General features: G+C 46.2%; 1 protein-coding gene across 1 annotated transcript in view; it reads right to left on the reverse strand.

Annotated features, from left to right (window-relative positions):
• LOC126484349 (NADPH oxidase 5) overlaps window positions 1-26,044 on the reverse strand; it is a 500,777-nt gene that overhangs the window by 222,829 nt on the left and 251,904 nt on the right. Inside the window, exon 4 of the mRNA XM_050107810.1 lies at window positions 18,289-18,386. Coding sequence (XP_049963767.1) covers window positions 18,289-18,320 — 32 coding nt within the window. The 5' untranslated portion in view covers window positions 18,321-18,386. The remainder of the gene's footprint in view (window positions 1-18,288; window positions 18,387-26,044) is intronic.

Below are 26,044 nucleotides of genomic sequence, written 5' to 3' on the forward strand. Positions count from 1 at the left end.
TTGGTTTAAAAGAGGGCTGAGAGACCAAACTGCTAGGTCATCAGTCCCTCGTTCCGATTTAAAAAATTCCACAAGGGTGGCAGAAAAATAATAGAGACATACAAAACACAGCTGGAAGAAAGGAGAAAACCACAAGAATGACAGAAGGGCAGCAAACACTAAAATGGACATAATCGGACAAGAAAACCACAGAGACACGCAAGAAACATGTAGAACAGATCAAAACAAGATAGCAGATTACCATGGCTGGCTGACCATGAGAATAAGAAGCCAGCCGCTATGCAACACATTAAGACCACCACCCTAAAAGCACTAGGGTGAAGGACATAGAGGGACAAAGGACATGCGCTAAAACTTAGATCAAATGATAAAACCCACCATCACGAATAAAATGTAAAACTGAAGATTCTGTTGAGGCATTGTCGCCCAAAACCGAAGGTAGGGTGCTGGAAAAGTTAAAAGTCCATTGCAGAGCGGCTAAAAGTGGGCAGTCCAGCAAGAGGTGGACGTCCGTCGTTGGTGAGCCACAGTGACACATATTTTTTGTTTGTTTGTGGTTTTAGGGCGCACAACTTCAACGGTCATTAGCGCCCAGACTACGTTAGGAATGCACCGCGAGTCACAAGTTTAAAACAGCAACGAAACGGAAAACACGATAAAAGACAGACTGACAGGCACAGGATTAAAAAAAAAACAGCATAATCAAATGTCCTTAGAGAGGGTTGTCAAGTTGATAAAATGAAGAACGCGAGCAGCTGCTCGTGGGTCATCCGCTAAAATGGCATCTAGAGTACATGGCAGGCCAAGATCAAGACGCAGTGTGTTAAAATCCGGACAGGATGTTAAAATGTGGCGGACCGTCAGCAATTGCCCACATGGGCAGAACGGCGCCGGCGCAACCGTCAGCAGATGGCGATGGCTGAACCGGCAGTGTCCAATTCGTAACCGGGCCAAAACTACCTCCTCCCGCCGAGAAGGGCGTGAGGAGGACGTCCAAGCCGCGGGAAGAGGTTTCAAGGCCCGAAGCTTGTTGTCTGTAAGTGCAGCCCAATCGGCATGCCACAGCGATAAAATGCGCCGACAAATGACGCTGCTACAATCTGATGAAGGGACACAACAAGAAGCTGTCCGAGGCTGGAGGACCGCAGCCTTGGCCGCGGCATCTGCAGCTTCGTTCCCAGGGATACAGACATGGCCAGGAACCCACATAAAGCTAACCGGAGAACCGACGTCCACCAGCTGCTGAAGAGAGCGTTGCATCTGGTGCACGAAAGGGTGAACCGGGTACGGATCAATGAGGCTCTGGATGGCGCTCAGGGAGTCGGAGCAGATGACATATGCAGAATGTCGGTGGCGGCAGATGTAAAGAACAGCCTGGTAGAGGGCAAAGAGCTCAGCTGTGAAGACCGAACAATGGCCATGGAGCCGGTATTTGGAACTTTGTGCCCTGACAATAAAAGAACACCCGACCCCGTCATTGGTCTTAGCGCCATCTGTATAAATAAAGGTCATATTATTTAACTTCGAACGAAGTTCGACAAAACGGGAGTGGTAGACTGAACCGGGGGTAACCTCCTTTGGGAGCGAGCAGAGGTCAAGGTGGACGCGAACCTGAGCCTGGAGCCAAGGTGGCGTGTGGCTCTCGCCCACTCGAAAGGTTGCAGGGAGTGAAAAATTAAGGTGTTGAAGGAGGCGACGAAAGCGAACTCCAGGGAGTAGCAGGGCAGAGACATACAACCCGTATTGACGGTCGAGAGAGTCATCAAAAAAGGAACGATAAGACCGGTGGTCGGGCATTGCCAGTAGCCTACAGGCATACCGACAAAGCAGTATATCGCGCCGGTAGATGAGTGGCAATTCACCAGCGTCAGCATGAAGACTCTCGACGGGACTAGTATAAAACGCTCCGATCGCAAGTCGTAAACCCCGATGTTGTATGGAGTTGAGGCGGCGTAAGATGGATGGCCGTGCAGAGGAGTATACGAAGCTCCCATAATCCAGCTTGGAGCGGACGATCGACCGATATAGGCGAAGTAGGACGGTTCGATCCACTCCCCACGACATACCACTGAGAACACGGAGGACATTTAGAGAACGGGTACAACGGGCAGCCAAATATGACACATGTGGAGACCAGCTAAGTTTCCTGTCAAATGTAAGACCTAAAAATTTTGTTGTCTCCACGAATGGGAGAGCAGCGGGACCGAGTCGTAAGGACGGTGGGAGAAACTCTTTGTAGCGCCAGAAGTTAATACAGACCGTCTTCTCGGCAGAAAACCGGAAGCTATTGGCGACACTCCAGGAGTAAAGACGGTCAAGAGAACGCTGAAGACAGCGCTCCAGGAAACACGTACGCTGCGCGCTGCAATAGATGGTAAAATCGTCCACGAAAAGGGAGCCTGATACATCAGCTGTGAGGCAATCCATTATTGGATTGATCGCTATGGCGAAGAGAGTGACGCTCAAAACTGAGCCCTGTGGCACCCCATTCTCCTGGCGAAAGGTGTCTGACAGGACAGAACCCACACGTACCCTGAACTGTCGATCCATTAAAAAGGAACGAATAAAAGAAGGAGGCGACCGCGAAGGCCCCATGTATGCATGGTGCGGAGAATGCCCGCTCTCCAACAGGTGTCGTAAGCCTTCTCCAAATCAAAGAACACAGCCGCGGTCGGGCGCTTCCGCAAGAAGTTATTCATGATGACGGTCGACAAGGTAACCAGATGGTCAACAGCAGAGCGGCGCTTACGAAATCCACATTGTACATTGGTAAGTAGGCGTCGAGACTCGAGCAGCCAAACCAAACGGGAGTTAACCACTCACTCCACCACTTTACAGACACAGCTGGTAAGGGAGATGGGTCGATAACTGGAAGGCAAGTGCTTGTCCTTCCCCGGCTTAGGGATCGGGACAACAATAGACTTGCGCCAGCATGCGGGAACATGTCCCTCAATCCAGATGCGATTGTAAGTACGAAGAAGAAAACCTTTACCCGCAGGAGAAAGGTTCTTCAGCCTGAATATGAATAGAATCAGGCCCTGGAGCGGAGGACCGTGATCGGCCAAGTGCGTTGTCGAGTTCCCGCATGGTGAATCTGGCATTATAACTTTCACGATTCGAGGAGCGGAAGTTAGGTGGCCTAGCCTCCTCTGCCTGTTTGCGGGGGAGGAAGGCAGGGTGGTAATGAGCGGAGCTCGAAACCTCTGCGAAAAAGCGGCCGAAGGCATTGGAGACAGCCTCAGGGGCCACAAGGACGTCATTCGCGACCGTCAAGCCAGAAACTGGTGAGTGGGCCTTAGTACCAGATAGCCGGCGCAGGCTACCCCAGACAACAGAAGGAGTAAAACTGTTGAAGGTGCTTGTGAAAGCAGCCCAGCTGGCTTTCTTGCTTTCTTTAATAATACGACGACACTGTGCACGTAACATTTATAATTGATACAATTCGCCACTGTAGGGTGGCGTTTAAAGGTGCGTAAAGCACGTCGACGAGCACGTAAAGCGTCTCTACATGCTGCGGTCCACCAGGGGACCGGTACGTGACGTGGAGAAGAAGTAGGGTGAGGGATGGAATATTCAGCAGCAGTGGGAATGACTTCCGTGAGGTGTGCGACCTGACGATCGCAGCTTGTGAAGGTTTGATCCTGAAAGGTAGCCCTGGAAGAGAAGAGCCCCCAGTCTGCTTTGGAGATGGTCCAACTAGATGAGCACGGAGAGGGGGTATGCTGAAGGAGATGGATAACACACAGGAAGTGGTCGCTCGAATATGTATCAGAAAGTGCATACCACTCAAACCGGCGTGCAAGTTGGGGAGTACATATAGAGAGGTCTAAATGGGAATAGGTGTGAGATGTGTCCGAAAAAAAAAAGTAGGGGCGCCAGTATTGAGGCAGACAAGATTGAGCTGGTTGAAAAGGTCTGCTAACAGGGAGCCCTTCGGGCAGGATGCTGGAGAGCCCCAAAGGGGATGGTGGGCATTGAAGTCTCCAGTTAACAAAAATGGTGCAGGTAGCTGAGCAATAAGGTGCATCATGTCTGCCCTGGTAACGGCAGACGACGATGGAGTGTAAACGGTACAAATGGAAAATGTAAAAGTGGGGAGAGTAATGCGGATGGCAACTGCCTGCAGGCCGGTGTGCAACGTGATGGGATCATAGTAAATATCATCTCGGTCCAGCAACATAACCCCTCCATGAGCCGGGAAACCTACCACAGGGGATAGGTCAAAACGCACAGAGGTGTAGTGTGCCAAGGCAATTTGATCGCATGGGTGTAGCTTCGTTTCCTGGAGGGCTACGATGAGCGGATGGTGCGAGCGGAGCAGCAACTTCAAGTCCTCTCGGTTGGAGCGAATGCTGAGGGCCTGGCTTCGAGCGAGCACTGCCGCCGCTATCAGTAGGCGGACAGTCATCGTCCATTGGTTCTATAGGTTCATCGGCCATTTTGGTAAGATGGCCGGGAGGGGGAGCTTCCTCCGCCGGTGAATGGCCAGATGTTCGGCTACTAGCGGTGCGGCCAGGCGAAACGGATGACGGTCTGGGGCGGCAACCGCTAGGTGGCGCAAGAGAAGAAATGCGCCGTGGTGGAGAAGGAGAACTGTGCTTCCTATGAGCCTTCTTGGAAGGTCGTTTGGTGGAAGTACCGGTCGATGGCTGGGAGGTCGAGGTACGTAGGAAGTCTGCACGGGACGGTTCCTTCTTGAAGGCCTGTGCATCTGACTTCTGGGTCTTCGTCTTAGCAGAAGCTGATGAAGGGGCTGGTGTCTGTGGGGTGATGGGAGGAAGAGGAGACGTCGACCGAGCGATCTTAGCACTGGCCGAACGGACGACTGTGATGCTGAAGGTCAGATCGCATGTCTGGGTTGCCACCTCCCTGGTAGTCCGAGGAGAGGCGAGGACAGTACTGTATTTCCCCGCTGGGAGCAGCGTGGGCTTCCTACTAGCCAATAGCTTGCGAGCAGCCGAGGTGGACACTTTCTCTTTGACCCGAATTTCTTGGATACAGCGTTCTTCCTTATAGACGGGACAGTCGCAGGAGGATGCGGCATGGTCACCCTGACAGTTCACACAATGAGGAGACGGAGGTGGACAGTCACCCTCATGGGCATCACTGCCACCATTTAGCCACATTGGAACAAGACTGTCGAGTGTGATTGAAACGCTGACACTGGTAGCAGCGCGTAGGTGTCGGGACATAGGGGCGAACAGAAATAACCTCGTAGCCCGCCTTGATGCGCGATGGCAGCTTAACACTATCGAAGGTCAAGAAAAGTGTCCGGGTAGGTACAAGGTCATTGTTGACCTTTTTCATGACCCTATGGACAGCCGTCACGCCCTGCTCAGCGAGGAAAGATTGAATCTCCTCGTCAGTCAATCCGTCGAGGGATCTAGTATAGACCACACCACGAGACGAATTCAAAGTTCGGTGAGCCTCCACCTGGACAGGGAACGTGTACAGGAGCGTGGCCCGAAGCAGTTTCTGTGCCTGAAAGGCGCTATAAGTTTCTAGTAACAAGGTACCATTACGCAACCTGGTACAAGATTTGACAGATCCGGCTATGGCATCTACACCCTTCTGGATAACGAAAGGGTTGACAGAGGAAAAATCCTTCCCATCCTCAGATCGAGAAACGACGAGGAACTGTGGGGTAGGCGGTAGTATTTTCGTCACTGGGGGCTGGTCATGTTTCCGTTTGTGGGCAGAAGTCGAGAGAGAAGAAGAGAAATCCATTGCGGAGGAATCCCCCATGACTGCCAGCGTCTCCGATGGCGCGCTCCTTCCTTAAGGGGACCCTCTCAGAGGGCACTCCCGCCTTAGGTGAATGTTTACACCTCAGGTCACACCTCCCAAGAAACAGACGGAGGGACCAATCGGCATGGTCAGAAGGTATCAGCTCAGGCAATCACCCCTCCCTGGGCCTGGCCTTTACCAGGGGGTACGTGCGTGCCCTACTTGTCTACCCAGGGCGGGGAATTACGCGTTACCCCGTCACTGGCTACGCGTGTGAACGCGTGGGTCGGCCTTCAGGCGCGCACAGGGAGGAAGGAAGAAGAAAGAAGAGAGAGAGGGAGAGAGAGGACAGACTGTCTCAAACGCCGAGGCGGAGACCAGAGAAGGCAAGGAGAAGAAGGCAAGGAGAAGAAGGCAAGGAGAAGAAGGCAAGGAGAAGAAGGCAAGGAGAAGAAGGCAAGGAGAAGAAGGCAAGGAGAAGAAGGCAAGGAGAAGAAGGCAAGGAGAAGAAGGCAAGGAGAAGAAGGCAAGGAGAAGAAGGCAAGGAGAAGAAGGCAAGGAGAAGAAGGCAAGGAGAAGAAGGCAAGGAGAAGAAGGCAAGGAGAAGAAGGCAAGGAGAAGAAGGCAAGGAGAAGAAGGCAAGGAGAAGAAGGCAAGGAGAAGAAGGCAAGGAGAAGAAGGCAAGGAGAAGAAGGCAAGGAGAAGAAGGCAAGGAGAAGAAGGCAAGGAGAAGAAGGCAAGGAGAAGAAGGCAAGGAGAAGAAGGCAAGGAGAAGAAGGCAAGGAGAAGAAGGCAAGGAGAAGAAGGCAAGGAGAAGAAGGCAAGGAGAAGAAGTCAAGGAGAAGAAGTCAAGGAGAAGAAGGCAAGGAGAAGAAGGCAAGGAGAAGAAGGCAAGGGAAAGAGTAAGGAAGACAGTGAGATGGAGAAGAACAAAGAAAGAAACCAATCAAAGAAGGAAGAAACGAGAAGTGAAAAACCAAAAAGACCACAAATATAGGTCGTGGGACCGTCCGTCTCTGGACGCAGGCACTAACTACCCCCTTGAGGGGGATGGACTCCTTTTAGTCGCCTCTTACGATGGGCAGGAAGACCTCGGGCCTATTCTAACCCCCGGACCCACAGGGGGGACAGTGACACAGAGATGGGTCCATGCATTGGCCATGCGTGGCCAATGCGGAGACGGCAGAGGACAACTGATTCCCAGCGAGAGGACCCCATGGGAGACTTTCACACATTCATAGTCTCCTTAATGACATGCAGTTTGTTGTGCGCACTGTTATGCCATTCCGTCTCGCAAAGCTGAAAAACCCTACGGAATAAGACAGAATGCAGGTCAGTTTCAGAGATGCCCATTTCCAGAAGCGGTTTCCGCGACGCCTGTTTGGTCGGCATGCCGGCAAGTTCGTTGCCTGGGATTGCGACGTGTCCTAGGGTCCACACAAACACCACTGCACGATGGGACCGTTCCACGGCATAGATGTTCTCCTGGATGGACGCTACCAAAGGATGGGGAGGGTAGAACTGGTCGATAGCTTGTAGGCTGCTCAAGGAGTCAGTACACAGAATAAATGATTCGTCAGGGCATGAGCGGATGTGCTCAAGAGCACGAAATATGGCCAACAGCTCTGCAGTGAAAACACTGCAGCCATCTGGCAAGGAGTGCTGTTCAATTTGTCCTCCATGAACATACGCAAAGCCTACGTGACCATCAGCCATCGAGCCATCGGTGTAAACCACTTCATGGCCTCGGTACATATCTAGAGTCGAGAGGAAGTGATAGGGGAGATCTACACGGTTAACGGCGTCCTTGGGGCCATGCGAAAGATCCAGAAGAATCTGCGGCCTAGGTGTGTACCATGGAGGTGTGCGTGAATCGACCTCGGGGAGATGTGGTAATGGGAAGGACTCCTGTTCAGACAAAAGGGAACTGACGTGAACCACGATCGTAAGCCCTGACCTGGACTGCCGATGTGGAGATGAACCGCTGTGGTTGTGAAAAGGAGACAGTAATTGGGATGCACTGGAGAACTACAAGTATGTGCAACGTAACTGGCGAGCAGTAGTGAGCGCCAAACCTTCAATGGAGGGACTCTGGCTTCTACCAAGTCACAGGTCACCAGACTCGTTCTAAAAGCTCCCGTCGCTAGGCGAACGCCACAGTGGTGCACTGTGTCGAGGAAAAGCAACGCTGAGGGCACCGCCGAACCGTAAACCAGACTCCCGTAGTCAAGGTGGATTGAACAATGGCTCTGTAGAGCTGCAGCAGCATAGAGCGATCTGCACCGCAATTGGTGTTGCTCAGGCAGCGGAGGGCATTCAGGTGCTGCATGCACTTCCGCTTAAGTTGACGAAGATGAGGAAGCCAAGTCAATCGGGCGTCGAAAACGAACCGAAGAATCGGTATGTCTCCGCTACAGTGAGTGGATCGTCATTAAGGTAAAGTTCTGGTTCCGGATGATCGGTATGGCACCAACAGAAATGCATGACACACGACTTTGCGGATGAAAACGGGAAGCTGTGGGCTAGAGCCCATGACTGCACCCTGTAAATGGTTCCCTGTAGGCGCCACTCAGCAACACCAGTGCTGGAGGAGCAGTACGAAATGCTGAAGTCATCTGCATACAGAGAAGGTGAGACCGACGGCCCTACACCTGCTGCTAGACCGTTAATAGGCTCTAAAAACAGACATACACTCAATACAGAGCCCTGCGGAACGCCATTCTCCCCAATATTGGGAAACTATGGGAGGCACCAACTTTGGCACAGAAAGTATGGAGCGACAGGAAGTTTTGGATAAAAATCGGGATCGGGCCCCTGGGACCTCACTCATAGAATGTGGCAAGGATACGATGTAGCCAGGTCGTTTGTAAGCTTTACATATGTCAAAAGAGATGGCAGCCAGATGTTGGCGTCTGGAAAAGGCTGTTCGGATGGCAGACTCCAGGGACACAAGATTATCAGTGGTAGAGCGACCCCGATGGAAGCCCCCCTGACATGGAGCCAGTAGGCTATGTGACTCCAGGACCCAATCCATCCGCCGACAAACCATATGTTCCAGCAGGTTACAGAGGAAGTTGGTGAGGCTGATGGGCCAGTAGCTATCCACATCAAGCTGGTTTTGACCGGGTTTGAGCACCGAAACGATGGTGCACTCTGGCCATTGCAATGGATATACACCATCACACCAGATCCGGTTATAGACGACGAGGAGATTTCGCTTGCAGTCAGACAAGACATGTTTAATCATCTGAATATGGATCTGATCCAGCCTAGGAGCTGTGTCGGGGCAATGTGCAAGGGCGCTGAGGAGCTCCCACTCTGTAAATGGGGGGTTATAGGGTTCACAGTGGCATGTAGTGAACGAGAGGACTATCGTTTCCATCCGCCGTTTGATGGTGCGAAAGACTGGAGGGGGGGCGGGGGGGAAGGTAGTTGTTCGATGCAGAGGCTCGAGCCTAGTAAGCAGCCAAGTGCTCGGTAATCGCGTTTGCGTCGATAGATAACACGCCATTGATGTTAATGCCAGGGAGTCAGGGACACCTGTTCGGGTCTGGTACCCAAAAAAGAAGTCTGATCTTTGTCCAGACTTGGGAAGGTGACGTATGGCACCTATTGGTCGACACATATCTCTCCAAGCACTTCTGTTTCCGTCGTTTTATAAGCTGGTGAACGTGAGCACGGAGCCACTTAAAAGCTATTATGTGCTCTGGGGAAAGGTGCAGCTTATGTGGCTGCAAAGCTCGCCATGGCTCTTTAATTGCCTCAGCGACTTCCGGGGACCACCAAGGATCTGTCCTTCGCTGGGGCACCCTAAAGAACGATAGAGAGCGTTTTCTGCCGCAGAAACGATCGTTGTAGTGACCTGCTCAACGGCAACATCAATAGACCATGTAGGGGTTTCAGCGGTGACAACAGTATGGCTTGTTTAAAGCCCATCTGGGTAGGTGTCCATGTGCATGACGCCAGAGGAGTGACAGCAAGATGGGGAAGTGGTCACTACCACACAGGTCATCATGTGCTCTTCAGTGGATAGGTGGGCGAAGGCCAGGAATGTAAACCGAGAGATCAATGGCCGAATATGTGAAACACTGAAGTGTGTGGAGGACCTGTATTTGACAGGCAGAGGTAGAGTTATAACACCAAATTTTTGACCTCCCTGCCTCGGCCAGTAAGCATGGCGCCACCCCACAAGGGATTATGCCCATTATCATCTCCCGAAAGTAGAAAAGATTTAGGTAGTTGATCACTCAGTACAGGCAATACGTTCAGGGGTACTGCACCATTTGGAGAAAGATATACATTTCAGACAGTTTCCTGTGTCGTCCCAGTCCTGACATTCACAGCCTCAAAAGGGGTTTGAAGGGGGCACAGGTTCACTACATACTGAGTTCAGGACATAGACGCAAACTCCACCTGACACACTACTGTAGTCGCTACGATTCCTGTAATATCCCTTATAGCTGTGGAGGCAGAAGTCCGCATTCCCAGGAACTATGTTTCCTGGAGGGCAATGCAGAAAAAGGGGGTAAAACTTAACAGTTGCCATAGCTCTGCTAGGTAGTGGAAAAAACCGCCGCAATTTCACTGGAAGGTACTCGTGAGACTGTGAAGGCATGCAACACTCAATGAGGCCGTCTACGCCTCAGGGTCTCCTGCTGCCACCAGACGATTACTTCTGCGACAACCATTGTGTCTGAATTTGTAGCAAGATCTAGGTCCTCAGCAGACGCCAGAATCTCCAACTCATCCTCAGGCACAGAGCTTGTAGGTAGTGGTGGAGTGGGTGCTACCACAGTGCCTTGGTTCTTCGGGGTCTTTTTCTTTTTAGGTTTCTCTCATTGCTCCGTGGGTTTGTCCAGATGGGAGGGCATCACTGATTCAGTCTCAGGGACTGAAGAGGACTGTGAAGCCCTATTACCAGCTACCTGTGATTTGCTTCAGCCACTGGCGGGTGTCAGCTTTGCCAGTGGTAGGGACCTGGGAAGGGAATGACCCACGGGATCTCTTCCTGGCGAGAGAAGCCAAAGAAGACTTATCCTTCTCCGGCTGAGACGTGGGGTCTGATGTCCTCGATGGTTGGAGGGAGGGTGTTGCTCCTGAAGTCGTAGGTTGCGCAGGAGCAGCAACAGGGAGGGAAGTGCCCCCCATCATCAACGGGGCAGGTGAAGTCTGACGGCTCTGAGAACCAACTGTATCGGGTGCAACGGAAGATGGTAAAACCGTTGTCATAGCGGTGGCGTAGGTTGACGTCATATGCACAGGATGTAGCCTTTCATATTATCTCTTAGCCTCAGTATAGGTCAGTCAGTCCAGGGTCTTGTATTCCATTACTTTTCTTTCTTTCTGGAGAATCCTGCGGTCTGGCGAGCAAGACGAATGGTGCTCACTGCAGTTGACACAGAGGGGAGGCGAGGCACAGGGAGTATTGGGATATTGGGATGTATTGCGCATCCGCAACCCCGGCATGTGACGCTGGAAGTACAATGGGAAGACGTATGGGCGAACTTGCAGCATTTAAAACACTGCATCAGGGGAGGGATATATGGCTTAACCTCACAGCAGTAGACCCTCACCTTGACCTTCTCGGATAATGTTTCTTCCTCAAAGGCGAACATGAAGGTATCGGTGGCAATCTGATTATCCCTCAGACCCCCGGTGGACGTGCTGGACGAAATGGACACCTTACTGCTTTAAATTGGCGCGCAGCTCATCGTCGGACTGCAAAAGAAGGTCCCTGTGAAATAAGATAACCTGGACCATATTTAAGCTCCTATAGGGCGTGATGGAAACAAACATCCCCTCGCCTGTCACAGGCGAGTAGTGCCCGTGACTGGGCAGAGGATGCTGTTTTGATCAAGATGGACCTTTTCCGCATTTTGGACAAGCCCTCCACCTCCCCAAACTTGTCATTTAAATATTTTCCACAAAAAAAGAGGTTTCATTGACAAAGATTCGCCATCAACTCTTGAACATATGAGGTACCGGGGTGAATAAGCTTCATTGCCTTTCTTAGCCTGGCGTTCCTCCTATGTTGTGACCAGGGGGGGGGGGGGGGGGGACGATTTGGTGCCTTATTTCTTTGCATTGAAGTTACACCTTGATTGCTTGGAGACTGCTGGTGTTTGACCACCAGCAAGAGATCAAAAGATGATGTACTACACTTTGTGGCGTGTCATGTCATGATGCCACCCACTCCAACCAGGGGCCCTCCCCAAGGGCGCCACCCAGCCGCAGCAAAGGCCACCTGGGAGGATTACCATTGCAGGGAGTCCTGATGCCCCAGGGGGATGGGCATCTGCCTCTTGGCATATGTGGGGAGTTAACAGCGCAGGCATCAACAGAGCAATCCCAGTGTGGTGAGGTGGCTACAACCAACAGGGTACATGGCGGCCCCACCACAACGGATTGGCTACTGTGCTGGATATCAGAAGCAAAGAAGTCCATGGTCATCGTCGACGCAGAAAGCGACACTGCATAGTGCATGGTGGAAAACGCATCCAGGAAGGTGTCTTCGCCCGTGAGATGGAGAATAGACGGGACTGAAATGCGACGACGAGGAAGTACGCTCAAGATCTCAGTGCACGGTGGACACGATGCACCTTTCCCCAGTTGGCTCGCTTTTCGGGAAAATTTTGGAAAATGGAGGTCAAAGCCTATAGGGGACCATCACATAAAGGCTGAACCTTGGGAGACTCGTTTTAGTCGCCTTTTACGACAGCCAGGAATACCTCAGGCCTATTCTAACCCCCAGACCCAAGGGGGGGATAATAAGTAGACAGTTCTTATCTGAGCCTATGAGTGAACACCCAACGTACTAGCAATTCTGAAACTGTAAATCTGTATACTCACAACCCTGGACTCTGCAATCTAGCACAAATAGAAGTATTTTCAACTACTTTGCAGATAGATGTTACTGCAGTTGAGGCTTTTACCAGATATGCATCTACACGAACCTAAAAACCTGTGGGGTCTGATAAGGAACGCATCTACATACGTTATCGTGATAAGGCGCGGTTCTTAATTAAAAGGCTCTGAGGCGGAGCCGCTCCAAAATATATATCAAGATAAATTTCTCAGTAAGGTATTACAGTATTTGAATTATCAGAACGCATTTCGCATATTTCGCACAAGGATTTAAATAATGCTGGTCAACGTTTTTGGAAATTGATGTGTGCTTTAGAACAGGTAGGAAGTAGTTAGTTTGCTGCGCCTTGAAATGCCACTTAGTTGCAGTAAATGTAGCATAGGATTGGGGGCGTGGCTTCCTCGCAGTACAGCTGTTACGGGCGTTCCAAAGGCTCTGGTGTTGCAGCCTAAGGGTGTCTGCCAGCCTGCACAAAATATTCATGGTCCAGTGCACGCACCAAAAGGGAATAAAAAGAGTTAATGAAAATTTGCTATCGAATCCTTGTGTCTTTATATCTCTACTATACTTTGATGCGTCATTAATCGACGTTTAATGGTGTTGTTTTCATAATGTTTCAGACTTTTTGTTTCGGCCATTGGTTATTCTATCCACCGTTGGTATAAGTTTGCAGATGTCTCGCAGGAGCGCACTACAGTACCGTAACATAAGTATCACCACGTAGTGAGTGTCTCACAAATTAGAGGTAAAGGGCGCGAAATACAGCCCGCGCGAGAAATATGTCCTGTTTATTTAGTTTCCTTGCTTTCTCACTGCGGGTATTTTGCGTTATAATAAGTTTCTTTCTGTGAGTGTGTTACGCACCAGTATAGTGAGTTTTGGTTTCTTGCGGATGACAGCAGCAAACCACGAGTTCAAGATCAACACAGTATGGATTCAGTGCGCAATTTGTCAGGTGAAATTTTGGAACATGCGGTTAAGATGTAAACATAAATCAAGAACAAAACCAGTGCAAGGCTAAGCATTGATATACACCCAATTTTAACAGAACTGTGTACAATGCAGCTGAGTGGTTGTGTACGCCATATCGTTTATAATGCGTATTTTCGTAATACACAACTATAAATACAACAAAATTGCCATGACGGTTGCTCATAACCAGCCAATCACAGCACTAACTCCGTAACGTCATGGAAACATCACTGTTTCGTCACGCGAACTAAAAAATGCTGCAGTTTTAGCGCAGAAAACGTTAACCGTCTGATTTTTAGAAACGACAACACCAAAACATTAAGCACACATCGATGTTAACATACAGTGCGTCTTTTAGTACGAATTGTTGTGATAAACTGTTGGTAAATGTGACGTTGGGGGATGAATAAGGTACTTACAGATTTTATCTTGGAGGAGGAGGAGGGGGAGGAGTACATTAGTGTTTAATGTCCCGTCGACAACGATGTCATTGGAGACTGAGCACAAGCTCGGATTAGGAAAGGAAGGAGAAGGAATGCGGCCGTGTCCTTCCGAAGGAACCATCTCGGCCTTTACCTTAAACAATTGAGGGAATTCACAGGATACCTGAATCAGGATGGCCAGACGCGGGTTTGAACTGTCGTCCTCCCGCTTGAGAGTCCAGTGTGCTAACCACGGCGCCACCTCGATCGGTTTTTTTATCTCAGAGTTAGTTTATGATATTATTTAGTAGTCAGTTATGAAACGGAAATAAGATACAGTGTATAAAAGCTTGGCTAGAGTGTGGTATTGTCCCAATCCCCCTCCTTTAATCTTGGTTTTGGGAACAGACTGAATTGTAGCGTAGCCCGACGTCTAGGTTAATTCAGATCGATAAATGTCGCAGCCCCTGATCGTGATGGAAGTCTTGTGCAAGTCACACTGTTTCATTCAAATGCTTAAGTAGATCTGCGTAGGACTCGTCAGTTTCTGCTTGTGTGTGTGTGTGTGTGTGTGTGTGTGTGTGTGTGTGTGTGTGTGTGTGTGTGATACTTCCACTCTCTCATCAAGCACAGGTCAAGCACGTCACATATGCACGACTATTCTCTCTTCAATTAATTAAGTACTTTATTAGACATTCTCTGTTGCTGACTTGTTGCAGAACATTGTCATCCCATACTCGCTGAATTCATTTTCTCTGAAGCATCCTTCTGAAGCATCCTTCTGAAGCATCCTTCTGAAGCATCCTTCTGAAGCATCCTTCTGAAGCATCCTTCTGAAGCATCCTTCTGAAGCATCCTTCTGAAGCATCCTTCTGAAGCATCCTTCTGAAGCATCCTTCTGAAGCATCCTTCTGAAGCATCCTTCTGAAGCATCCTTCTGAAGCATCCTTCTGAAGCATCCTTCTGAAGCATCCTTCTGAAGCATCCTTCTGAAGCATCCTTCTGAAGCATCCTTCTGAAGCATCCTTCTGAAGCATCCTTCTGAAGCATCCTTCTGAAGCATCCTTCTGAAGCATCCTTCTGAAGCATCCTTCTGAAGCATCCTTCTGAAGCATCCTTCTGAAGCATCCTTCTGAAGCATCCTTCTGAAGCATCCTTCTGAAGCATCCTTCTGAAGCATCCTTCTGAAGCATCCTTCTGAAGCATCCTTCTGAAGCATCCTTCTGAAGCATCCTTCTGAAGCATCCTTCTGAAGCATCCTTCTGAAGCATCCTTCTGAAGCATCCTTCTGAAGCATCCTTGTGAAGCATCCTTGTGAAGCATCCTTGTGAAGCATCCTTGTGAAGCATCCTTGTGAAGCATCCTTGTGAAGCATCCTTGTGAAGCATCCTTGTGAAGCATCCTTGTGAAGCATCCTTGTGAAGCATCCTTGTGAAGCATCCTTGTGAAGCATCCTTGTGAAGCATCCTTGTGAAGCATCCTTGTGAAGCATCCTTGTGAAGCATCCTTGTGAAGCATCCTTGTGAAGCATCCTTGTGAAGCATCCTTGTGAAGCATCCTTGTGAAGCATCCTTGTGAAGCATCCTTGTGAAGCATCCTTGTGAAGCATCCTTGTGAAGCATCCTTGTGAAGCATCCTTGTGAAGCATCCTTGTGAAGCATCCTTCTGAAGCATCCTTCTGAAGCATCCTTCTGAAGCATCCTTCTGAAGCATCCTTCTGAAGCATCCTTCTGAAGCATCCTTCTGAAGCATCCTTCTGAAGCATCCTTCTGAAGCATCCTTCTGAAGCATCCTTCTGAAGCATCCTTCTGAAGCATCCTTCTGAAACATCCTTCTGAAACATCCTTCTGAAACATCCTTCTGAAACATCCTTCTGAAACATCCTTCTGAAACATCCTTCTGAAACATCCTTCTGAAACATCCTTCTGAAACATCAAATTTTAATTATTTCGTTTTTATCTTTCATTATCCATGTTTCGACTGATGTAGAGCTGTGTTCCAGTTGTTCGAATTTTAAGTACACTATGTGATCAAAAGTATCTGGACACCTGGCTGAAAATGACTAACAATTTCATGGCGCCCTCCATCGGTAATGCTGGAATTCAGTATGGTGTTGACCCACCCTTAGCCTATATAAGAGCTTCTGATCTCGTAGGCATACGTTCAATCAGGTGCTGGAAAGTTTCGTGGAGAATGGCAGCCCATTCTTCATGGAGTGCTGCACTGAGGAGAGTTGTCGATGTCGAGGCCTGGCACGAAGTCTGCGTTCCAAAACATCCCAATGGTTTTCTATAGGATTCAGGTCAGAAATCTGTGCAGACCAGTACATTACAGGGATGTTATCGTCGTGTAACCACTCCGCCACAGGCCGTGCATTATGAGCAGGTGCTCGATCATGTTAGAAGATGCAATGCCATCCCTGAATTGCTCTTCAACAGTGGGAAGCAAGAAGGTGCTTAAAACATCAATGTAGACCTGTGCTGTGATAGTGCCACGCAAAACAAGGGGTACGAGCCCCCTCCATGAAAAGCACGACCACACCATGACACCATCGCCTCCGAATTTTATTGTTAGCACTACATACACTAGCAGATGACGTTCACCGGGCATTCGCCATACCCACTCCCTGCCATCTGATCACCACATTGTGTACCATGGTTTGTCACTCTACACAATGTTTTTCCAGTGCTCAGTCGTCCAATTTTTACGCTCTTTACACCAAGCGAGGCGTCGTTTGGCTTTTACCGGCGTGATGTGTGGCTTAAAGCAGCCGCTCGACCTTGGAATTCATGTTTTCTCACCTTCAGCTTAACTGTCATAGAAGTTACAGTGGATGCTGATGCATTCTGGAATTCCTGTGTGTTGGTCTGGATAGATGTCTGCCTACTACAAATTACGGCTGTCTTCAACTGCCGGTGGTCTGTGTCGGTCAACAGACGAGGTCGGCCTGCAGAATATCGTGCTGTACGTGACCCTTCACGTTTCCACTTCACTATCACTTCGGAAACAGTGCACCTCCGGATGTTTAGTACTGTGGAAATCTCACGTACAGACGTATGACAAGTGACACCCAATCATCTGACCACGTTAGAAGTCTGAGTTCCGCGGAGCGTCCCATTCTGCTCTCATACAATGTCTAGTGACTACTGAGGTCGCTGATATGGAGTACCTGGCAGTAGGTGGCAGCACAATGCACCTAATATGAAAAACGTATGTTGTTGGGGAGGGTGTCCGGATACATTTGATCTCATAGTGTATGTATTGAATGTAATTGCTGATGAACCTGACATACCAAGGATTCTTGAATAACGAATCCTCTTTGCTGATTGTCAAATTGAGATTTTTTCCCATGAATTCATGCAAGAAGGAGTGTTGCACTTTGACTCTGATGAACGTACGCGAATCTGGTAGTTCTGTACGACAATCCGAGATTCAGCTTGTTATGAACGAACATGCTCTACAGAATTATATTATTAAAAGCTACTGTGAAGTAATTTTGCTGACACCGTCCTACACAGGGAGAAACGATCACCACGATAAAATAAGGGAAATCAGAGCTCGTACGGAAAGATATAGGTCTCTAAACGAGATTGGAATAATAGAGAATTATGAAGGTGGTTCGATGAACCCTCTGCCAGGCACTTAAATGTGATTTGCAGTGTATCCATGTAGATACAGATAAAATAGTTTCAATGCCACTTTATTAATAGACTGTACTGAGCTAGAGATACTGCTTTGTCTGTAATAGCACGACATTTACACGTAGGTGCTTTGCGGTCTAGCATTTCACTTATATTAGAAACGTTTCCAGTCAAATGTAGAACCGGGAAAAGAAATCAAGTCTAGCCACGGAAACTAATTTCGAGATAGTTAAAGAAGTACATCTGAAGAAAAAACGTTAGTATCCGCAAATTATAATGAATCTTCATCCTACGAGTTTTGATTGTACAAACCGTCATCAGTCGTTTCAGTCACAGTAAGATACCGTTCAATCTGTACATAACTGCAGAACAGCAAACTGATAATCAGAACTTAGTACATAAAATTAGAATATTGTTTAAAAAGCTCAACGTCTGAATTTTATGTATTAAGTTCGAATGCCCAGTTTGCGATTTTGACGTTCAGTAGAATGGAATTCAACGATATGTAAGTATCTACAAAGATACTGTGGTTTAAAATTCTCGTGAACTTAAACTGGTAGGTGTGATAAACTTTCATATCAGCTGACTGTGGTACTATATGATTTTCGAAAGGCATCAGCACAGAAAGCATTTAGAAATGTCATGTTTTGGAATGACTTACCTGGCGTTCGTGATATTAGCGAGGAACTCCATCACCTTTTCTGTGGTGACAACGCCGTCTCCGTCTTGGTCTATAAGGCGGAATAATTTGTCGACGATCTGCAACAAATTCAACACATATACGGTAGTTTGAATCACTAATTGGAAAAATAGCTATTGCGATCAGCAATTTCAGTATTGTAACACCATTTTCTAGTTACTAATACATAAAATACAGGGTGATTCAAAAAGAATACCACAACTTTAAAAATGTGTATTTAATGAAAGAAACATAATATAACCTTCTGTTGTACATCATTACAAAGAGTATTTAAAAAGGTTTTTTTTCACTCAAAAACAAGTTCAGAGATGTTCAATATGACCCCCTTGTAACCTCCCCCTCACTTATCGACCTTAATGACAGTGAAAAATGAAACCGCGTGCACCTAATGGGAATTTTGGTAAAGCAATCGTCACCGAAGTTAACCTTTCGGTAAAGAGGGAGGAAAGGATTACATCTAAATGAAAGGAAAAATGCAAGTGAAACTGGTGGAAATTAATTTTGAAATAGGGATAAAGTTAATAAAGAAAGTAAATGTGCGGCCGTTACGTTAACAATCAACTAGCGTTAATTAGATATTTGAGATTTGGGGGAAATTACGGTCGCCAGTCCTATGGACAATTACTATAATAACTGAAAAAGAAAGGTTATTACACATATAATTAGCACTAGAAGCGTGGCAACTGAAGGTTGACACGTGTAGTGTGAAAACTCAAAGTTTGTCGGAAGTAATAAATTTCGCTACACTTAATTTAGCAAAAGAATTAATGAAACCGGAAAATCGAAAGTTAATTTAGTGACTGAAGTTAATAGTGAGCTTTCTTTCTGAAGCACATCGAAATACAGTTAGTCTTGGACTACCTCAACAATCATTTCTAAAGCTACTTGAATCTACGCAATTTAGAAAGAAGAGATTTAACTTTGAACTTGAATTAAACGATTCTGAACAATTAACAATAGTAAAATTTAGTACGTACCAAGCTGAGCTGCAGTCACAGGTAAGCTAAAATACGGTAACAAAACTCGCACTCTTAGTTTGTGCTTGTGTAATCTAACTATTGTACCCAGCTAATGCTTAAATTGAACTTTGAAATTAAAGCAGTGAAATGGAATTATGCTGGCGTTTGAATTTCAACGACACTCGGGTTCATTTCGGAAAAGGAAGGGACCCTGCTTGGCAATGCAATTGGGACAATGAGCAACAAAGGTTCATGCTAAATTGCTGTAATTTTGCGAGGCAAATGGAACAAGTTGAAAAGCTGAGGTCTGCCATACAGTTCTGAAACTTTACGTGCTTTTAGTCTTCCTTGTTGGTTGATTGAAGGTTTGACGCCGTCGATCGAGGAGGTGGCGACAGTCACTCATTGTCGGCCGTCGCTGTTGCAGAAGCTGGATGTTGGCGCGCCTTCTTCTCGACACGGTCACCAGACGAAACGGGCTCTTGATGTGCGCCAGCTAATGCTTCCCGTCCGCGACACCATGTCAGAAACTATCATCGCGAGTCGAGCGCAATTACATGCTGCCAAACCCCGAAAGCGCGGCAACTCGCGGGAGCGTCACACAACACACCTGCTCCACTCGCTACTCCCGCCAGACTCCCTCTGCCCTCCCCGCGCTCCACGCGGCAGAGTTAACACTACCAAAGATCCTACACACTTTGATTCTTCACACGACCTATCGATGTAATCGTTCGATAGCAGTTTTCCCTAGGCAAGACCCAGCGCAAAAATACAAATAATATTTACGAAACAAACCAATTATACATCGACATAAATGCATAAATATATATATACAAATAGTAAAACAATTACAATATGTAAAGACACAGAAATGTCATATATTCAGGTAACAAAATTAAGGAAAACAAATTATAGTACAATAGATGAGAATAGGAGGATATGCATTTCCGGTGTTACACCCTCCAGACACACGAGCAATATCAACCCGATACTCCAACTCGTTCTACACTCTCTGTAGCATATCAGGCGTAACAGTTTGGATAGCTGCTGTTATTTCTCGTTTCAAATCATCAATGGTGGCTGGGAGAGGTGGCCGAAAGACCATATCCTTAACATACCCCCATAAGAAAAAATCGCAGGGGGTAAGATCAGGGCTTCTTGGAGGCCAGTGATGACGTGCTCTGTCACGGGCTGCCTGGCGGCCGATCCATCGCCTCGGGTAGTTGACGTTCAGGTAGTTACGGACAGATAAGTGCCAATGTGGTGGCGCTCCATCCTGCTGAAATATGAATTATTGTGCTTCTTGTTCGAGCTGAGGGAACAGCCAATTCTCTAACATCTTCAGATACTGTAGTCCAGTCACAGTAGCACCTTCGAAGAAAAAGGGACCAAAAACTTTATTGGCTGAAATGGCGAGCAAATGTACAACTAAATGAAACGTTATAGCTCCCTTAATTCGCCGACAGATAGTGCTTAGCCCTGCCTTTTGTCGTTGCAGAGTTTTAAATTCCTAAAGTTGTGGTATTCTTTTTGAATCACCCTGTATATATCAAGTAAAAACGAAAATAATGAGGCCCTGGAATACTTATATATATTTCTGTCTGCTTAGTTCTCAACTTATGTGGGTACACATTCGTACATTTTTATATGTGATGAAGTTTAAGTTATCCCTATTACGACAAATCTAAATTCGAGTCACGTATTTTATACGAGTTATTCATCATATTCACTTTTTATAGTTAATACGAAGTAGTTTCATAGTCTTTTAAGCCAAAAAAGCGGCACTTTTCTTCATCGTACCACATAGAGTAGTTTCATTTCACCTTAGGCCTGTACCTCATTTTTCATTATCTTCTTACGAAGAGAGCTGAAGACTGAAATTTGCCATTAATTTAACGCTGTTTAAACTAACTACAATATTTCCTCTCAAACTTATTTTGGCAACTTAGTTAACGAGACTAAGTTTAAAGCGTGGATTTGAATTTTGATATGCGGCAAAATAAGTTACTATTGTTTCTTTATGTAGCCCTTGAGGAAAGCTACTTAACATCATTGTGGCGATGAGGTATAACATTCCGTGAGGGCAGCCATTGTGGCCAATGTGAGGTATAGTTGACACAGGCGTGAACTTTCCTTGCTGTACACAATGTTGCCTGTACGGTATCAAAGTGTGCTTTCTTCTTATATCACGAAGGTGACAAGTACGTCGTCGTTTGCTCAATTATCCTGTCAACTCTGGGAAAATGCCGTTACGAAAGTGACTCAGTTGATTGGTGTAGTAGTAGTAGTAGTAGTAGTAGTAGTAGTAGTAGTAGAACGTGTATAACTACTATTTTCTGGGGATAAAGCGCATCTTTTTACATGAAGTATTCCAGATTCATAATAAAACTCGTAAAAAAAATTGTAAAATCAAGTTGATCTCTAGACAAAATTACTATGTCCCCATTTCGTTTCCTCCAAAAGCTGTCAAAATCTCTTTTTTCATCTTTAAAATTATTTCAAGTTATTGGAATGTGAAATCGCTGAAAAATATAGGCAAATATCCATTTTTACAGTAAATGAAACGTTTGTCGAAAGTACGCCAGCAGCTCCAATATGTATTTGGACGCCCTTACTCTGTAAATGAGTAGGGCTACAAAATGGAGCGACTGAAGATGTGTACTGTTCTTAGCAACCGACGAATAATATTCTTCTGTGGCTTTGCAGTGGAAACAACGCGAGGTTTACCTTTCAGTTTGTGACGAAATGGTAAACATTAAGGCGAAGTACTTGCAGGGCTTTATTTGTCTCAGCATGTTTTAAGTTAATTCAACGACTCACTAACGACTGTGCACTAAATTCGATTGAATGAAACGCAGAGCACTAGTACTGTAAAATCAAGATAGAAATTGTTACTGTTTCTAAGGGAATTTACTTGATAATATACAAACACCTCTCATCTTCGACATCTCATTAGACCGAAGGAAACTTACCGAACTAGGAAGTGGAACATATCAAAGAAATATAAAATATACTTCATCTCTTTCATGAAGATCGACTTAGTCTTTCATGCAAAATACATTAACATCTAATGCAATAATTGTATAATAAAATGTATTACACAATTGCATTAACGAAGAGCCAAGCTTGCTTACGTCGGCAGAATTGTGCTCACAAAACGCAGGTCAGAAACATGGCATGAGAAACAGTTTACACGTTCTCTCTGGCGGTGTTAGCATTTCTCCAAACAAGAAGAACAAAGGCCTCCTGTCTGTGGTGTTTTTGTTTGGAATAACCAGCGTCATGCGTTTGTTTGTAGACATAAATCTGGTTTGTTGAAACTGGGCCGTGTGCAGTCTTGCCACGAACAGAATGCTTTGTATTTGGACACAGTCTTTAGACAGACAAACGGCTTCTTTGAGGTGAGTGCGAAGTACCGACTGGAAGCTGTTTGATTTTTCTTCATTAGAGAAACAAAATGTCTTTCCGCTATTAACAAGTGGGAAACTTTATTCAAATTACTGAGCCGTAATGTGATAGTTTTAATTTTTCGTGAAAACCGGAAGCCTTGAGGAGAACGCGCAAAACAGATCGATGAGGAAGTATGCCGCAGATCGATTCAGCGTACAGATATGCATGCTTTTCAGACGGGTTTTCACATTCGTTTTGTTCAGTGCAGAACTGTTCCTTCAGTTGTGTCTCTCAAGCAGAATATGGACATACCTAGAATACAAAAGCAAAGCAGAAAGTTTGTAAGTATCCCAGAAAGATGGCGTAGAGAAACTTGCTGTATATATGGGAAGAATAATTCGAATTTACAATTTAGTTCTGCCTCTCCCATTTATTTTCCAGTGGTTCATTACTGTGGTACTGCTGTTAAACTACTCAGTGAGAAAACAAGTTCTCGAAGGAAATGGCAAACTGTTTTCAATTAGAGGAACATAATCCATTCTTTACGTTTGGAAAGAAGTGAAATACCTCAGTTACTTCGGGCAAAAGACGTGGTGCGGAGGTGGGAGGACTGATGTGCGGAAGATGGATGACAATATAAAACTGTTTTTTCCTCATTAATAATTTTTCTAGTTATTCCAATACTAATGGCCGAAGTATTAATGTTTACCACCAGGCTACTTTAAAGTAATGGAAGGAACAGTATTTGTAACATACAACACGATTAATAATTGTGGGGATACTGTTCACACTCAAGATGGATTTTTCCGTCTTTTATGGGAAAAACTTCTTACAAGGGAACCTCCCCATCGCACCCCCCTCAGATTTAGTTATAAGTTGGCATAGTGGATAGGCCTTGAAAAACGGAACACAGATCAATAGAGAAAACAGGAAGAAGTTATGTGGAACTATGAAAAAAATAAGCAACATATACAAACTGAGTAGTCCATGCGCAAGATAGGCAACATCTAGGACAATATGAGCTAGGGAGCGCCGTGGTCCCGTGGTTAGCGTGAGCGGCTGCGGAACGAGAAGTCCTTGGATCAAGTCTTCCCTCGAGAAAAAATTTTAACTTTTTATTTTCAGACAATTATTATCTGTCCGTCCGTTATGTTTTCATCACTTTTTGGGAGTGATTATCACATCCACAAGAAAACCTAAATCGGGCAAGGTAGAAGAATCTTTTTACCCATTCGACAAGTTTACAAGTTAGGTGGGTCAACAACATATTCCTGTCATGTGACGCACATGCCGTCACCAGTGTCGTATAGAATATATCAGACGTGTTTTCCTGTGGAGGAATCGGTTGACCTATGACCTTGCGATCAAATGTTTTCAGTTCCCATTGGAGAGGCAGGTCCTTTCGTCTACTAATCGCACGGTTTTGCGGTGAGGTCGCAAAACACAGACGCTAAACTTATTACAGTGAATAGAGACGTCAATGAACGAACGGACAGATCATAACTTTGCGAAGATAAAAAAAGTAAACTTTTCACTCGAGGCAGGACTTGAACCAAGGACCTCTCGTTCCGCAGCCACTCACGCTAACCACGGGACCATGGCACTCCTTAGCTCTTATCGTCCTTTATGTTGCCTATCTTGTGCATGGACTACTCCGTTTCTATATTTTGCTTATTTTTGTCATAGTTCCACACAACTTCCTGTTTTCTCGATTGATCTGTGTTCCGTTTTTCAAGGCCTGTCCACTATGCCAACTTATAACTAAATCTGAGGGGGGTGCGATGGGGAGGTTCCCTTGTTAGTATACAGCATTTAAAACGGACTGGTAACCTGTCAGTATCAGTAACTATCGTTTGCAGCACACTACAGTGGCACTCTTATGTTTAGGAGGCGACCCGTATGGTACAATTAAGTTTCCATGGTTATACGTCCGCATTCCTTACCAGAGCTGCTGGAAAATCTATGGCAGAGAAATCACATAACCAAAATGACGATGGACATGGTTTCTCAGGTATACAATAGGGCTAAGGTACAGAGAATTTGCGAGTCCAAGAAGTTATTTGAAATTTTGAGTGACTCTTCTGGTCATCTATACATCATTGTGCAGAAAAATCTCGTTCTTCACTGGAAAGACAATCATTACATAATGAGAGAGATCCTCAAGGATGGGTTCTTAACCAAACTGGCCATGTGGAACGTAAACAAAATGGTACTGTTACCATCCACAGAACAGAGACGCTTTCGCCATCTTAATTTTATTGGTGTAGTAGTTGCATACTGCTCGGGCTCCTCCGTTTCTTACGGACACGGCGACGTCCATCCCACTATGATTCACTTTCGATACTGTTGACCAAATTAAATTATTTTTTCCGTCGATGCACCATCAATAATGTGGTTGTAGAAGCCATCCATCTGCTTTGAAATCCATACGCAGTAAAACATTTTCCAACATATGGCAGGGCTGGTGCAGCAGCCAGTAATGTATTGTGAAGGAACAGTCTTGCGTGCAGAGATGTAATTGTTATTGATTTACCAGTGACACGTTTCGCCTGATTCACGCATTTTTAGATTGGCTGAATATTTGATGGTGTTGGACACACAGTACACCGAGTGTACAGAACGTCCCAGCAAATAACTGCCCTCGTCAAATATTCGGAAACATTGCGCGGTGTCCTCCTTGAGGTATGCAAAATAACCCAAGAAATGCAAAACAGGATCAGGCTTACATACATCTGTCACCATGCAAACATATCGGTCTGTACATGTATTACTATTATCAAACGCACCATTTGAAGTAAAACAAGACATTATGTTCCCGTTAAGTTCTCTTTGGGGCAAAAATCAATGGTACAAACCTAGACGTGTGATTCCCCTGTGTGCACAACTCTACAGTCTTAAAATGACTTTTTGTTTACAAACCGTAAATCAGTATCACCCATTGTGGGACACCAAGTGTAATTTACTTGTACTATGGCACTCACGTTTTCCTCTTCGTAATAGCTTAACTCCGAACGCCCAGTCATGCTAATAAAGTTTGCTTCTTAGTACCTGGCAAAAGCATTATTAATTAATTCATAACGGCTGTGGCAGCAAACGTAAGATAATTAATTTGCTGCCATATTAACTTAAGTAGAGAGTGCAAGTTTTTTTTATGTATTTCTAAGCCTATCAACCACTCTTCGCAGTCTCGTTGTACATGTTATTTCGTCTGTTCTGTAGGTGGAGAGAGTCTAATATTCGTATTGGATTGTGGTTTATCACTGTCACTGCATTCGTAGTACTGCTGTTTAAGCCTTGTTTATTTATTTGCTTATCACTCAAATTGCGAATAGTGCGTCACGTATACAACCTTTGACAGTGTGGCAAAT

Source organism: Schistocerca serialis, chromosome 6 (assembly GCF_023864345.2).
Source record: "Schistocerca serialis cubense isolate TAMUIC-IGC-003099 chromosome 6, iqSchSeri2.2, whole genome shotgun sequence".
Lineage (NCBI taxonomy): Eukaryota > Metazoa > Arthropoda > Insecta > Orthoptera > Acrididae > Schistocerca > Schistocerca serialis.